Source organism: Rhineura floridana, chromosome 7, assembly GCF_030035675.1.
Source record: "Rhineura floridana isolate rRhiFlo1 chromosome 7, rRhiFlo1.hap2, whole genome shotgun sequence".
Taxonomy (NCBI): Eukaryota; Metazoa; Chordata; class Lepidosauria; order Squamata; family Rhineuridae; genus Rhineura; species Rhineura floridana.
Genome location: NC_084486.1, coordinates 130,962,889 through 130,980,384, shown reverse-complemented (window position 1 = coordinate 130,980,384; position 17,496 = coordinate 130,962,889). Strand labels below are relative to the sequence as shown.

The 17,496-nt window shown below is 38.7% G+C and overlaps 1 protein-coding gene across 17 annotated transcripts in view; it reads left to right on the top strand.

Annotated features, from left to right (window-relative positions):
- The window catches only part of ZBBX (zinc finger B-box domain containing), a 67,596-nt gene extending 50,547 nt beyond the window's left edge, over positions 1–17,049 (top strand). For all 17 annotated transcript variants that reach the window (XM_061637237.1, XM_061637231.1, XM_061637238.1 and 14 more), the window contains 5 exons: positions 1,789–1,951; positions 8,148–8,300; positions 12,258–12,506; positions 14,672–14,801; positions 16,684–17,049. In XM_061637237.1, coding sequence (XP_061493221.1) covers positions 1,789–1,951; positions 8,148–8,300; positions 12,258–12,506; positions 14,672–14,801; positions 16,684–16,756 — 768 coding nt within the window. In that variant the 3' untranslated portion in view covers positions 16,757–17,049. The remainder of the gene's footprint in view (positions 1–1,788; positions 1,952–8,147; positions 8,301–12,257; positions 12,507–14,671; positions 14,802–16,683) is intronic.
- Positions 17,050–17,496: the final 447 nt, after the last annotated feature.

Here is a 17,496-nt window from a genome sequence, read left to right as displayed (position 1 = left end):
TTGATTTTCTTAGATTCTGGTGGCTTTCTTGAGGGTTTATATTGCTCTGTGTTTCAAACAGCATCTGATAACCATTTGGCCCCCAAGTTGTGTATAAACATTCCCACTTATTCATTTCATAAAAAGCAGAAGCCAAATTGGTGGGCCAGGCTGTCCGCTGCATCCAGCTATGAACGTGGGGAGAGATAGGAAGCTCGCTAGGAACTTGCTTCCAACATTCAACTGTGGAGGGGTTGGGTATGCTATTAGGGACCTAATACTATTAGAGAGCCAATGTGGTGTAATGGTTTAGAATGTTGGATTGGGATCCTGGGAGACCAGGGTTCAAATCTCTGCTCAGCCATGACACTTCCTTGGTGACCTTGGGCCAGTCACTGTCTCTCAGCCTAACCTACCTCACAGGGTTGTTTTGAGGAGGTTGAAAACCATGTTTGAACACCAGCTTGAGCTCCTTGGAGAAAATGTAATAATAAAATAAATATTGAAGGAACCTATTGAAACTGTATGGAAGGAAAACCAATCAGTAGCTTGTTGGAGTCTCGCCTTTGCAGAAATTTCAGAATTATTTTTAAAGCAGGGGTGGGGATCCTGTGGCCCTCCAGATGTTGTTAGACTCCCACTCCCATCAACTCCAGCAAGCATGGCCAGTGATCGAGTAATGGGAGCTAGATCCCAGCAACATCTGCGAGGCCAAAGTTTTCTTATCCCTGGTTTAGGCCTTGTGCTTAATTGGGAATGTGTCCCTTGCTAAGACATATATGAACAGATGCAGCTGCCTATGACTTGGTCAGACCATTGGTTCAACCTATGGCCCTCCAGAGGATGGACACCCACTCTCAATCAACCCCAGCCAGCATGGCCAATAGTCAGGAATGATGGGAATTGTAATCCAACAAAATCTGGAAATCCACAGGCTCCCCATTCATGCTCTAAAGCCTGGATGGCACAGTACATAACACTATAGTCTATCTGTCTATCTGGATGGCACAGTACATAATGATAGATTGCTGGCCTTGTAAAATGTGCATTTAATGTATTTAATGTAGCCGTGGCATTCTAGTTTTTGTGACCTTTTAAAAATCTGAGTTTCATTTTTATGCATAGTTTCAATCCTTTGTAACTAAGCAAATTTCAATATTGCCAAATCTACACACACATTTTGTACCACTTGAAGATAGACAAGAAAATACATGCAGAGAACTTTGGCATTTTAATATCCTTATGATATTTAAAGGATGGTTGTGTGGGTAATGCTGTATACCATATAAGACTTATATAGACTTAAACGTTAACTGGTTTATTAAACCATGGCTAAAAATTGGTTGCAAACCAGGATGCAAACCTGATGTTTGAATTGAGTTTACAAACCATGATTAAAGCTGCAGTTATAAGTATGCTGATTTGGAAGCAACTGAACCCAGGGAGCTTACTTCCAAAGAGACATGCATAGGATTGCATTGTCACTGCTGCATCTTCATTGAGCAAACTATAGTTAAGACAGTTTTTCAGCTTCTCCAACTTGTCTTGCTTGCACAGTGACAAACAGGCCATGGTGTTTCCGTATACACTCTCTGGGCACAGGGCTTATCTTAGGTCAGGAAGCTGAACTGATTTCACTGAACACCTGGAATCAACAGGAGTTAAAGGGAACACACTGTGGTTAACCCTGATTAAACATTTTTTGCCATTGCCAGGGCATAGAAGATTTCACATTTAAAAAATGGAATGTGCTAGGAGACCTTCAAATCAGCCATCAGTGTTATCTTTCCAATCTTTTTTTTATCCCAGTTGTTACAGGAAGTAGCCCTGAGAGAGAAACCTATTTGTACCCCATATCGAGGACTTGAGAGATTCTTTACAATGGATTCAAGCTGTCAGCAAGTTATGATGGAACTGTTTCCTTCACCACGTACAGCCAGGCAGTCTCCAAGCAGTAGCATTTCATTTTCAGGTAGTAATGCAGATTAAATTTCCCCACTTCTGTATGTGTTGCTTACTGAGCACATCAGCTTTATGTCGTGGTAGCCTCAGTTACATATTTAAGAACAGAGAAGCATCTTTATCTGCACATGCCAGATTTTAGGCACCATGTATAAGTGAATTTGGCACAAGCTGGTGTAACTGCCGTACTGAGAAAACACAAGGAAAGATTGTAGCAGCAAAAGCAAACAGACAACAGCATGCCATTCCTTCATATTTTACAGTAAGTTGTAAAGCTGTACACACCAGACTTGTGGTGGGAAATGCAGCCATGTAAGTCACCTGAAAATTTGATTTTTTTTCTGTCTCTGAAGCTAAGCTTTGATGGGACCCGCTTTCTGTTAAAAACAGCCCTTTCAGCTCTTTGGGAAATTATTAAAGAACCATTAGCAGTCATAATTTAGTTGCTTGAGTAAACAAGCTATTTGTTAAATGAAAATTAACAAGCTAGGTAGTTTTAACTCATTTTAAAACATTTGTGTTTTGCTTTTGTGCACTTTTGAAGTAAATGTTAGGATTTGGCCTTTTCAGATCATTCAGGTTCATAGCCTTGGAGTCATTGTGTACTGCACGTTGCAGCTGTGGAGAGGAGCACTTTCTACCAACTCTTATCTGTTGTCTGTGGGCATTCCATTTACTAGGTGCTTTATATTTAAAGACTGTTCCTAGGTTTCAGCTGGAGACACTGTTTGTTGCTAGGATTGTGTTATACCCAGTGGTCCAGAGTTTCCACTATAATCTCCCAGATACAATTCAAAGTGCTTATCTTGATCTATGAAACTGCTAATGATCATGTCCTGTCATACCTGAAAGGCCGCCTGCCCCAGTGTAGGCCTATAAGATCACTTAGGGCCATCTGGGGAAATCCTACCTGTGGCTCTGCACTCTTATAGAATATTATGAGGCAGTGACCCAAAAATAGGACTTTTTTGCTGGAACACCCTTCCCTCTGCCATATGTTGGAACAGCAAACAACAATTGCTTCAGATGCCTTGTAAAGACTTGTCCCTGCCCTGGCTTTCCCTGACCCATAAAATTGGGGCCCGTTTATGTGTGTGAGTCCTCTGATTTCCTGTTTTATTTGGTTTTATATGCTTTTATTCTGCAGTTGGATTGATTTTAGGCTGCATTATTGTTTTAATGATATTGTTTGATTTTTTTATATTGTACACTCCTTAATGTTTTTTAAATATTAAGAGGTTCAGAAATAATTTTCAATAAATAAATGCCTGTCTCCCTTTGAGATCTCTTAAGCACACTAAAAAAAAGGCCTTCTTTAAATATACTTACTTTCTTTTTTTTTTAATAATTTTTATTCAAATTTTTCAAAAGACAAACAAAACAAAGTCAAACAACAAAAACATAACAATACAACGAAAGAAAAAAAATAAAATAGTTGACTTCCGATTTGTCGCAGATCAGCTATAAGTATATAATATATATCAAACCTGTCCCTTAATATATACATACAGGATCACTTTTCTCCATAGGCTATCTTAGTTAATCGTCAAATCCCAATATCATCATTTTATTTTGATCTTTCAACAAAAAGTCTAAGAGAGGCTTCCATTCCTTAAGAAATGTGTCTGTCGATTTTTCTCTAAGTAAACATGTCAATTTATCCATCTCTACTAAGTCCATTAATTTCAATAGCCAGTCTTCCATTGTTGGTGTTGATTCCATTTTCCACTTTTGTGCATATAATAATCTTGCTGCCGTAATCATATATAATATTATTCTTCCATATTTCTTTTCTATTTGTTTATCCATAAAACCCAATAAAAAAAATTCTGGTTTTGACTGAATATTTATCTTTAGAATTTTTTGCATCATCCTACCTATCTGTGCCCAAAATGATTTTGCCTTTTTACACAGCCACCACATATGATAAAATGATCCTTCTTGTTGTTTACATTTCCAACAAACATTAGAAACATTACTATACCTTTTTGACAACTTTTCTGGAGTCATGTACCAACGATACATCATTTTATAGAAATTTTCTTTAAGATTATAGCATAATGTAAATCTCAAGCCTTTTTTCCACATATTTTCCCATTGATCCATTTGTATGTTATAACCAAATTTTTTTGCCCACTTTACCATACACTCTTTTACTTGTTCTTCTTCCATATCCATTTTCAGCAAGAGTTTATACATTTTCGCAATTGTATTTTCGTCATTTGTACACAAACCTATTTCAAAATCAGATTTACTTATTTCAAACCCATACATTTTCTTGTCCATTTTATATCTTTCTAACAATTGTAAATAGGCAAACCATTGAGAACTATATCCTTCCTTTATCAGTTGTTCTCTCTCTTTCATTATATATTCTCCATGTACATTTTCTAATAGTTCTTGATAAGTTAACCATTTCTCTTTTCCAGCCATTTCTCTTCTGTAAAATGCTTCTTGACTTGAGACACATAATGGTATTTTCGAATAGAACCTTGGTTTTATATCTATTCCATATTTTCAACAGAGGACGTCTTATAAAATGATTATTAAAGTCTACATTTACTTTTACTTTGTCATACCATAGATATCCATGCCATCCCCACTTCAGGTTATGGCCCTCCAAATCCAATAGTCTTTTATTCCTCAATAAAATCCATTCCTTTATCCAGACTAAACAGCAGGCAGCAAAATAAAGTCTCAGATTTGGTAATCCCAGTCCTCCTCTTTCTTTGGCGTCTTGTAGTAATTTAAATTTAACTCTTGGTTTTTTTCCTTGCCATACAAATTTAGAAATATCTTTTTGCCATTGTTTAAAAGGTAAATCAGAGGATATTACAGGTATTGTTTGAAACAAAAACATCATTCTCGGTAATACATTCATTTTTATCACAGATATTCTACCCATTAATGACAATTGTAGTTTATCCCATTTTAGCAGATCTTTCTTAATCTCTGTCCATAATTTTTCATAATTATTATGAAACAACTTTGAATTTTTATTTGTCATAATGATACCTAAATATTTCAACTTTTTCTTTGTTGTAAAATCTGTCTTGTCCATTAACTCTTTCTGTTCCCTTAAAGTTAAATTTTTCACCAACATCTTTGTTTTTTGATTGTTGATCTTAAATCCTGCTAACGGTCCAAATTCTTTTAATTTGTCCATCAATACATTAATTCCTTCCAAAGGGTTTTCTAATACAATTATCAAATCATCAGCAAATGCTCTCAGTTTATATTCTTCTTTTTTTATCTTTAATCCCGAAATCCTTTTATCTTGCCTTATATCTCTAAGCAGCACTTCTAAGACCAGAATAAATAGAAGAGGAGATAATGGACATCCCTGTCTTGTACCCTTTTGTATTTCACATGAATCCGTTAAATCTCCATTAACAATTATCTGAGCCTTCTGAGATGTATAAATCGATCTAATCCATTTTATAAAATTATCTCCAAAATCCGTTTGCTCCAAAACCTGAAACGTAAATTTCCAATTCAAATTATCAAATGCTTTCTCAGCATCTAAGAAAATCAAAGCTGCTTGTTTATCATTTCGTTGTTCTAAATATTCCAACACATTCAAGACATTCCTGACATTGTCACGTAATTGTCTTTTAGGTAAAAACCCCGATTGATCTTCCTGGATAAATTGTTGCAATATTATTTTCATTCTTTCTGCCAAAATCATTGTAAAAATTTTATAGTCATTATTCAATAGAGATATCGGCCGATAATTTTTTGTTTTAGTTAAATCTTGCTCCTCTTTAGGTATTAATGTTATGTTAGCATTTTTCCAACTATCCGGTATCTTTCCCTCTTGCAAAATAGAATTCATTGTATACTGTAAAGGTAGCAAGAGTTCTTCCTTCAAACATTTATAGTATACTGCAGATAACCCATCTGGTCCTGGTGCCTTTCCTGATTTAATTTTGTTTATAGCTTCAGATATCTCTCTTGACGTGATAGGGCCATTAATAGCTTGTCTCTGAAAGTCTGTAATTTTAGGCAAATTCTGTTTAGATATATACTCTTCTATTTTTTCAGATGGGATTTCCTGACACTTGTACAATGTTGAATAATATTGATGAAAAATCTTTTTGATTTTTACATTATCTGTCAGCATCTCATCTCCTTCTTGTATCTTTAAAATAATATTTTTTTGACGTTATTTTCTTAATTTATATGCTAACCATTTCCCCGGTTTATTTGCAAATTCAAAAGTCCTTTGTTTAGCAAAATTTAGTTTCCTTTCAATTTCTCTAACTGTCAGCATTGATACTTGATTCTGTAACATTTTAATTTGATTTACAATAGAAACTTTAGTTGGATTCTTTTTCAATTCTTCCTCTTTTTTTTATTTCTTCCAAAATTAATTGCATTTTCTGTTTCGTTTTTTTTAATTCAGAGTTACATTTAATAAAATATCCCCTCATAAATGCCTTACTTGTATCCCAAACAATATTTTCATTTGTTCCTTTATGTAAATTATGTTCAAAAAACTCTTTTAATTTCTTCTTACATTCTTGTACTACTTTGTCATTCTGTAATAAAGATTCATTTAGTCTCCATCTAAATCCAAGATTTTTTTTTTTTGAAAGTTAATATCACAGGATTGTGGTCCAAAAAAGTTTTTGGTAATATATCCATTTTAAAAATATCTTTCACTAGATTTTTAGACATCCAAATCATATCAATCCTCGAAAATGTTTTATGTCTTTTTGAAAAATAAGTAAATTCCTTTGCGTTATCATTTATATATCTCCAGGTATCCACCAATTCTAAATTTTCCATCAATTCAAAGCAAATCTTCGGTAATTTACCCTGTGTCTCTTTAATATTTTTTTCAGAAAGTCTATCAATTTTTGGTGAGATTACCCCATTCCAATCACCCATGACACACCAATGATCATATGAAAACTCTGACAATTTTTCCATAAGTCCTGTGTAAAACCTTGTTTTATCTTCATTGGGGGCATAAATACCCACTATCAAAATTTTTATGCCCTGTAAAATAATTTCAATAAATAAATGCCTGTCTGCCTTTGAGATCTCTTAAGCACACTAAAAAAAAGGCCTTCTTTAAATATACTTACTTTCCATGCACCAGGTTTCTACCAGAACATTGCTCTTGGTGGTTTCCCTATTACTAGAAAATTAGAAAAGCCCAAGCTCAAACATCATTTGTAAGCACTATAAGATAGTGGCTTGAATCCAAGGTTGTAGTTGTGTGAACAGAAGGAACTGCTGCTCATTCAAGTTGGAGCCTTCTGTGCCATACACCATGCTGTTTTAGGTGGTCTTCCACAACCCCCAGAAGCTGATTTTCAAGGGCACAAGGTGCTGCTGCAGGGGAAGGTGCAGGTGGAAAAGTTTCATCCATTCCATTCACAGAACTGAAGTTAGGATCCAAGTCTATTTGAGTTCACTCCTACTAGTCAGCATGAAACTGAAAAAGCATGATAATATAGTTCATACTTTATTTTAGGACTAGCAACTGATGAAACATTTTTATTTGATCTAATCACCTGCCTTTCAACAGTCTAATTAATTAACAATTAGATTTGCATAGTAGTAAGGTCTCATTTATAGGGACTTTTTGGCATATTTCAAAAGTGAAATGTGATAATTTAATAAACAATAAGCCTACAACTCATATACAGAAGGAAAAGTCCAGTTTTTTAAAATTCTGGATTACAGAAAACAGACAAGCCTCTAAAAATTAACAGTTGGCTGATTAAAATTTGCCCTCGCCGATTGAAACTGGGTGCTACCAATTAATCAGCTAAAGATGTAGTTGATTGGTGCAGTGATTAAACTAATGGAAATGTGCATCTCTCTTTATTTCCCATTCCATCTGTTGTACTTGAACCATTTACAAGTCCCTTTCGCTGGAGTTAAGGCCTGCAACAGCTGCTTGACACATACAAATGTAGAAGGTGAACCTTTACTGTGCTTGGAAGCAAGTAGTTGCAAAAGCTTCATCTGTTTCATTTTTGCATGCCAGTTAAAGGCACAGGGCCAGGAAAATAAGGGCAGGACTCCAATGGCATATGACTTGCAGGTCCTTGGAATGGAGGAAACAACCAATTCAAGTAAATAATCTGTGTGGGTGCATTTAAAGGCAGCTGTAAACTGTCTGAACATTAAAAAATGCTTAAAAAGAGCACTCTGATTCTCTTAATTACATCTACCTTGTTCAATCTCAGGGGCTGAGAAGTGGATGACACAGTTCAGCTTAAGTGAATGTGCTGATGAGTCTATAGTGCAAGACGTCTTGAAAAGAGAGCTTGGCAGACCAACAAGCAGATTGGGAAGGCAAAGCCCAGGTCCAAGAGCTTCTCAGTTCATGTTGTCCATGGGTAAGAGCACTGCTTAGAGCACTTTTGTACTGTGAAATCACACCCACGGATAAACCTTTTATTTAATATAGGGGCTTCCTTGAGAAAGTCAACAGCTAAACTGTGTCTTCACACTGTGTTATGAGGGGCAGTTTAGTCCTGTTTCAGTGGCCTACATACTTTCCCCACCAAGCACAAGTGTGATGTTGGTGGTTAGTGCTTCTGCATTGTACTGTCTATCCTTCTTTTCTGTGATAGAAGTTTTCTATGATAGCATTTCTATGTAGTCATACTCCTTTCTGCCTTTGGGTCTAGGGCTGTACCTACATTACATTGAAAGCAGTATTATACCGGATTAACAGTCATGGCTTCCTCCAAAGAATCCTGGGAACTGTTAAGTATGCTGACAGTTGTTAGGAGCCCCTATTACCTTCACAGAGCTACAGTTTCCAGAGTGGTTGTACAATCAATCTCTCTTCCCAGAGAATTCCAGGAAATGTAGTTCTGTGAGGGGAATAGGGGTCTCTTAACAACTTTCAGCACCCTTAACAAACTAAAGCTCCCAGGATTCTTTGGGGGAAACAACAGTTATTTAAAGTGGCATAATAGTGCTTTAAATGTATAGTGAAGATGGGGCCTAACACAGCATCTTTAAAGGTTGGGTTTGATAGAATCAAAAAATAGTAGAGATGGAAGGGACCTATAAGGCCATCGAGTCCAACCCCCTGCTCAGTGCAGGAATCCAAATTAAGCATGCCCATCAGGTGGCTGCCTGGCTGCCTCTAGAATGCCTCCAGTGTTAGAGAGCCCACCACCTCCCTAGGTAATTGGTTCCATTGTCATACCTCTCTAACTGCGAAAACAATAGCATTATCAGAATCTTAGCTTTTGATACTGAATTGTTTCCATACCCTTTATTGTAAAATGCCTTGAAATAATTCCTGATGTTCAGCCAAAATCTGGCTTCTTGTAACTTGAGCCCATTATTCCATGGCCTGCACTCTGGGATGATCAAGAAGGGATCGTGGCCCTCCTCCGTGTGGCAACCTTTCTTGAACAGTGCTATCGTATCACCCTCAGTCTTCTCTTCTCAAGGCTAAACATGCCGAGTTCTTTCAATCTTTCCTCACAGGGCTTTGTTCCATTTTCCTGATCCTCTTTGTTGCCCTCCTCTGAACCTTTTCCAGTTTGTCTGCATCCTTCTTGAAGTGTGGTGCCCAGAACTGGACACAGTACTCAAGATGAGGCCTAACCAGTGCCGAATAGAAGTGAACTAGTATTTAGCATGACATGGAAATTACTTCTGTTAATGCAGCCTAAAATAGTGTTGCCGTTTTTGCAGCCACATTGCACTATTGGCTCATATTCAGCTTGTGATCAACAACAATTCCAAGATCTTTTTGCACGTAATATTGCTGAGCCAAGTATTCCCCATCTTATAAATGTACATTGGTTTTCTTTTTCCTAGTTGTAGAACTTTGCACTTATCCCTGTTAAATTTCATTGTGTTGTTTTCATTCCAATGCTCCAGCCTATCAAGGTCCCTTTGAATTTTGTTTCTGTCTTCCAGGGTATTAGCTGTAGCTCCCAATGTTGTATCATCTGCAAATTTCATAAGCATTCCCTGCACCTCTTCATCCAAGTCATTAATACAATTGTTGAAGAGCACTGTGCCTAGGACTGAGCTCTGCTGTACCCCACACGTTATCTCTTCCCAGTTTGAGAAGGAACCATTGATAAGCACTCTTTGAGTACAATTCTGGAGCCAACTGTGAATCCACCTGATAGTTGTTCCATACAGCCCACATTTAGGTAGCTTGCTAATTAGAATATGATGGGGCACTTTATCAAAAAGCTTTGCTGAAATCATGACATATTATATCCCCACCATTCCCACAGTCTACCAGGGAGGTTACCTGATCAAAAGATGAGATGAAATTAGTCTGACAGGATTTGTTCTTGAAAAATCCATGCTGGTTTCTAGTAATCACTGCATTATTTTCAAGGTTCTTACAGACTGACTGATTTATAATCTGCTCCAGAACTTCCCCAGGGATTACTGTCAGACTATGGTCTGTAGTTCACAGGTTCCTCCTTTTTGCCCTTTTTGAAGATAGGGATAACATTAGCCCTCCTCCAGTCATCTGGCACTTCACCCATCCTCTAGGATGAAGTTTCATCAGGCTCTGGAGATTTGAACTCCTTCAGAGTGATTAGGTATTCCTTGACCATTTGTCGATCAATCTCAAGCTGCAACCCTGCCCCTTCAACTTGTACTTCATGTTTATCAGGAGGGTCATAGACCCTCTTTTGGGAGAAGACTGAGCCAAAGTGGGAATTGAGCACTTCTGCCTTTTCTTTGTCATTTGTCATCATTTTGCCATCCTCATTGAATAGCTGAACTACCATTTCTTTTGTCTGTCTTTTACTATGGATGTATGTGAAGAAAGCTTTTTTGTTGCTTTTAGCTTCCCTTGCTTCTCAGCTTTAAGCCTTCCTGACGCCATCCCTGCAATTCTGTGATACCTGTCTGTACTCTTCCTTAGTGGCTTGGCCTTCCTTCCACTTCCTGTAGGTGCCCTTTTTTGTTTTGTTTTACTGCTAAATAAAGGCCTCTTCAGGTGTTCTTAGGGATTAACTTAACATGTGAGGTGTATGTGTGTGTGAGGGGACAACTAGAGGAGGTATTCCACTATTGTGTCCCATCAGCACAAGGATTATTGTTAGTGCAATGGGACTTCTCTGAGTGCACCCCGCACTGACCCCACATGTGCTCCAGAGGGCTGAGGAAACACCTAGAACAGATTTAAGGGTGCATGGGTGGGGGGGAGGGGAAGAGTGTTCCATTGCACAAACAGAAATCCTTGCACTGAATGTTCACTTAGCCCTATGTTGGAGTCCCCCTTATCTCTCCGCCCACTGCTGCCATTCCTGATTTTCCAAGATTCTAAACCACACAGAGAGTCTCCATGAGGATGAGAACTTTCCTGCTTCACAAGCACACCTTCCAACTCATGGAGTGCAGCTGGAATGGGGTGGGGTGGGGGGCTGACAGCTAAAGCACTTGACTTCTCAGGCCCCCTCCTGACATGCTAAGTTGATCAACAGTCAGAATGCCAGAAGCAGACTTATGACATAATCTAGGAAGGGTTGACTTTTTGGGGGGTTAAGGGCCGCATCAATCCATGGTCAACCCTCTGGAAGCTGAAGTGTAAATGTGTGTGTGGCTGAAATGTAAAAGGGTGTGCCTTTTTAAAAAAATGACATATTTGGGATATCAGAAAAACCTTTTGACATCACAGTGGGGTACCTATAGGAACAGTCAGATTAACATTTCTAAAAAAACAATTAGAGGGGCAAATAATCGTTTTGGCATAATGTTGGGGGACCCATAGGAGCAGGAAATTTATTTTATTTCATTTTTAAAAAAGGCACGGGATGTCATGGGGGATGGTATGTGGTCCATGGTCTACCAATCCCTGGCTTAAATGCTCAAATAGATAACTCCTGAATTACATATTTGGTTTTTCTTGTGAAAAGAACCTGCTTCATTTGCAGGTCTCACTTGTATAATTTTAATACCAATTATGATTGGGATATTACAATTGAATATTGAAGCAGTAGAAACCCAAGGCTGTTTTAATACGTCACAGAACAACACACTCTTAATTTGCCACCAATCCCTAGTCTTTCATTAGTGTATGTGCGAGTATGATGGATATTTGTGCTTTAGATTTTTGGGAGTTCACATCAAAAAATGTAAAGTATAAGCAGGCCCTCAAATATTGCTTTGACTTGATTCACGTCCAGATTGAAGAGGTCTCTAGATTTGGACATACAGGGGTTAGCATGCTTGAAAACACTTTTTGGAAAATGCAGAATGTTTTCTAATATAGGGAAGGAACTGTAATAGAGATCTTTATACGAGGAACTTTTTATAGCAGGTTATTAACAGCAAATTCCCCTCGTATGTTTCAGAAAATGCTTCTCCAAGACCCTTTTCTGCAAATATTCCCTTTTGCAGAACCATCACGCCCACACCACGCCCTTCTTCAGTTCTTCAGATAGGATCCAAAAGCTCAGTTACCTGGCCTTTATCTCGAGCAGCTTCTGAAATTTCAGAAATTGAAGGCATTGATGACACCGAACATGATGATCCATTCTTGGAGTATAGTACTGATCAACAAGCCTTAGCTGATTTAGAAGAGGAATTGCAAAGTAATGCGGGTAATTATGCAATATCATTAAACTCCCATTCTGAAAGATGTATTTTTGGTAGCTTGATTATCTACTTAGTGTGTGTTTATGCTCCGCTTGATGTTTTTCATTTTCCTTTTTCTGTGGAAGGAAGAAGGAAGGCCAGAATATTGGGACATAAGCAGCAGCACTTCTCAGATTCCCTGGGCAAATATTGGGTGAAGTAGGGTGGGCACAAACTGGTAGCCTGACTGTAGCATTGCACTGCAGTGTTCCTTCCTATATTTCCAGTGCTTGGAGTGTTTCATTGGGGTACAGGGATGGAGGAACTGCTGAACAGATTATTGTTCTGCGCAGGGATTGTTCTCCCTTTACTTCCCCCCTTTTTTCAAACAAGAGTGGGGAAACTTGTTCATAGGTGCTTTGGTGGAGAAATTATTTGACCCACGGACTAGCCTTGTTCGTGGCTCCACACATCACATGGTTTGTCTCATTCATTCATTCTCCACTTTGCTCTCTTCCCTTTCCCCATTGGAACAGGAAAATGGAGCCAGAGCTAGGTTGCCAGGCAGAAGTAAAAGAGGGTAGGCTTAGGGCAGTCGTAGAGAACCTTTTCCAGCCCAAGGGCCACATTCCTTTGGGGTAACTTTTCAGGGGCCACATTCCAGTGGGCAGAGCATTGAGTTTGTACCATAGGCCAGTTTCTTCATGTTCACACATTGCTCTCTATCCTCCATCCAGGCAGGCAAGCAGCATTACCAGAGTTCAAGGACATGTTCCAGCCTGGCAAAATCACTCAAAAGCAAAATGGAGCTGGTGAGGGGTGTGGCTCAGGAGAGTGTATGGCTTGGGAATTGTTGAGAAGGCCAGACAGAGAGGCCCAGGAGGGGGCTCATTTGGTCCCTGGGCCTGAGGTTCCCTATCCCTGGCTTAGGATGTTGCAGTTATAGAGCAATGGCAGCAATCTTTATAGGGCTTCTTGGAGGGCAGCTTAGAGGACCCCAAGACAGGGGCAAAACCTGGGGCTTGAAGAAATTGATTGAAGTATAGAGGAGCAGAGAGGGTTTCGCATGGGGTATTGGTGAGCAGGATTCGAAAGCAGAAACCTCGGAGAGATCACATTGGTCATTCATTGCTTGATGACCTGCCACTCAATCTCAGCTGAAAATGTGAACTGCTTCCATTGAAAAATACTGTGTGTTTGAACTCCAGTCCTGCGGGTTGCATGGCACCATAACTTGGGGAGTGTCTAAATATAACGAAATCCTGACCGTCTTGTGTCAGATGTTGGGTGAATTTCAGATGCCCTCATTTAGTGTATTTAGTTTCCACAAGATGTACAGCAGCTATGCTTATCCCTGCTAATCTATGACCAGCAGAATTGCAGCTGGAGTGATGCATTTGCTAGCATTTCCAGTTTAGCGCTAAAGTGCTGAATTGGCCGTGTGGGATGTTCCCATGAGGATATACTAGTAGAGGCAGTTGTACACTATGGACTTGTGCTACAATGGAGAGTTTCTAGCAATATTTTGAACTGGAGTACTTTCCCCCTATTTTTAATACACAAGATGTCACATTTTGACAGCTCTGACTGTCCTTTCACATCCTCTGTGAGAATTTCAGACATCTTAGTATATCCATTGTTAGTTACTGTGGAAGTAACAAAAGCTAGGCCTTAACCTTGGTTCCGATTTGCGAGTTCAGAGAATGACAGGTAGAACGTTTCTGTTTAATTTACTAAGAGGGAAAGCTAAAAAGATGTTCCGAGAATAGTGTTGATGCTGTAATGCAAGTAGTACAAGCATAAGAGCAAACATGTTAAAGCATTTGCAAGCTGTGTATGTAACCCTTAGACTTTAAACTGCTGATAAGAGCTTCCCCTAATTAATGTTTAATTTTCTCTATTCTATGTGAGGGACAGTAACACATGTCAATATGACATACTAAAATGATGACATACTATAATTTGGTTTATGTGTGCTTTAAGGAACCATATAAATGTATGCTGTAAAAATGAAGAAGGAAAGAGCTTTGGGCATTCATGGTGTTTCCATGTCAGTCTGATGTTATCTCCAAACAGCTGTTTGAACTTTGCTCCCAAAATAAAGACGCCTCTAACAGGTCTGATCTAAAAACAACGTGAAGCTTTGTTTTCTTCCTCAATACTAAACAAAAAAATACATTAAAAATTTCAGATCCTTGCGAAAAATTCAGTGGCTTAAACTCTGGAGACTTCAATAGACATTCAAAGATGACATGTCAATATCTTCCTGATTTCCTTAATAGCCGTGAAATAAAAGACTACAGTAAAGGTGATACTATAAGGTAAGTTAATTTTAGCATTAACTTCTACAAGAGGTTAAAAAAAATATAAAAACAACACTCCAAACCCCAAAATGTCATATTTTGTGAAAGACAAGTTTTTTGTATACAACGCACATGGCAAGATCAGATCAGAATTCTGCCTGCAAACTCTACAGGTCTGCACGACTGCTATAGGAACTATGCTCAGTCTCATGTAGGTTAATTTATATTTCCCAATTATTTACTAATATAGTTTGTTTCCCAATAATCAGCTCCTGTTCACTGAGAAATGCTTAATTATGCAAGATTTTGAAAGCATTCACTTTTTCCAGCTTTTGTTCTTTTAAAATCGTAATGAGAACTCTGTTCAAACTTTCTCAGCCTGCTTTTCCAAAGCCTACAATCTTCCACTACAGTTGCACAAAAGGTTTTTTTCTTAGCCCAGCCATAAGGTTGCCCCCAAGCATTGCATATAGTGTGCAATATAGTTCTTTTAATGGTCATATGGCATTTCTGTGGTGTGATGGAAGTGATTCCACATAGATGGCCAGCAGCAGATATTTGTTTCTTTTAGAGAAAAAAACCCCAGGAAATCCAGTCTCTGACTTCTTGGCCTACTTCTGATGTGAGTGTCAGCTGAAGTCAGTAGGTCCTGCTTGTGGACCTCTGGTAGGCATTTGCTTAACCACTGTAAGAACAGATTGCTAGATTTGTTGGGCCTTTGGTGTTGGTACATTCATTGATTAAACATGCAGTCTACAAAAGGGAAAATGTTCTGGTTGTTGAGCAGGCATTCATTTGTAATTTATTTGGTTGGAATGAGAGAGGTTTGTGTAGACTTTGTAGGTTCTCACATTTGTTACTGTGGAAGTTTTAAGTTCAGTAATACTTCACTTAACAAAGTACATGTGTTCCTGGACATTAGTTCTTTAACAGAAACTTTGGTACCACAGGTAGGAGTGGAAATAATAGGGAAAGGTTCCTGCACCACAAAAAAAAGAGCAGTTTAACATATTTCAGCTAACAATACACATTTCTGAAATGAAGCAACCAGGTCAGGTAAGTCGTGCATATAAACCACTTGAAGGCTTCTTCCAAAATGCACCCAGGGATGCCTGCCTTGCCTTTTGTCTTATCATGTAGAATCTTGCTATAGCAACCTAAAGCTTTGAGCACAGTTCTCCTTTCCGTACACTTGAGCAGGCAGGCAAGGGGCAGCTACCACCACCACTCTGTTTGGTCTTTCTCTTTCTCTCTCTCTCTCTCTGCCATCCTCCCCTACACTCAGTCAAATGCATGTTCAGTAAACAATGCTTCCAGGGCACTCAAAGAACTGTTTACTGCGGAGGCACCTGCACCACCTGGTAAGGAGTGCCATTCTAGCCATGCATGAGAGAGCTGCCTGCAGCAACCGCAATGAAGTAGACAAGGAGCCACATTCTCACTATGTCACTGTACAGTCCCCCACACACCCTGCACCCAAAAATGACTCAGTTACAAGGAGCTTCTTTTTAGAGGATTTGTTAACAGGTATTACTGTATAGTGTTTTACGTCGTGTTTTAAACTTTACAAAATCTTTAACGTAAAGGAAGAAACAGGAGAAATAATTCCTGTCTTCCAAAATCTTTTTGCCTGATAGCTTGTTGCTTGATCTAGGCAAATCAGAGATCTAGGCAAATCAGTTGAATCCAACTAAGGCATACTCAAGAGTAGATCTTTGGAATTCAGTGGACATGATTAATGAGTCCATGCATTTAAATGAGTATGACATAGTGGGATACAACTCATTGGTAACAGATCTCTTTCACTTCAGTATAGTTCATGTGTCTGTATCAGGATCTTTCTTGGATATGGATTTCTGGAGACAAACAACTGAACCTTTTAATTATGATTTGTTTTTAGAGTTTATGATGAAAGTTATACAGATGATGAGGAAGACCAGAGGGACAAGCAGCAGGTGATAGAACTACACTGATCAAAAACACACACAGAGGAATCCGACGTGATGCACTCTTCTGTTACAATCCATATAAAATCATCAGGCTAAGGGGCTTATCCCCCAAGTATGACGGATTAACTGAGCAGATGAGAACACAAATCTCAAATAAAGTGTATGTTGATACTGAAAAACAAACAGAAAAAGAGTCTGAGCTTTTTCCTGTTTCAGTATGCCAGTGAGTTCTCCTTATATATTTATCAAAGCATGTATACCTTGCTCTTTGGCCAGGAAAGCTCCCAGAGTGGCTTACAAATCCGTAAAAATAAAACATGAAATAAAAACAAAATAATATATTTTCCTTGTATGAAGATATGTTTAACCTGGCAAAGGAGGAACAGTGTATTGTCGCATTGTCACACATTTTTAGGAACTATTCATCCAGAGAAACTGGATGTAAATTTTTCTGGTTAGTTGAGATAGCAGCCTTGGAGGGTAAGCTGCAAATTCCAGTTATATCATATGATCAGGCTGCTGGTGTGGTATAGATAAATGTGGGTGAGCTTGGAGGAGTCGATCTGACCCAACTTTGCCCACCTGGATACTCGGTGCAGCACCAGCACAGACTACAGGGACGGGGGGGGAGAAGTTGCTGTGGTCTACAGAACTTCCATCTCTGTCACCAGGAAACCACTCTGTCTTGGAGCAGGCTGTGAGGGCCTGCACCTGGTGTTGGGCCAGGGAGACAGTAAACTAGGGTTGCTGCTGGTATACCGTCC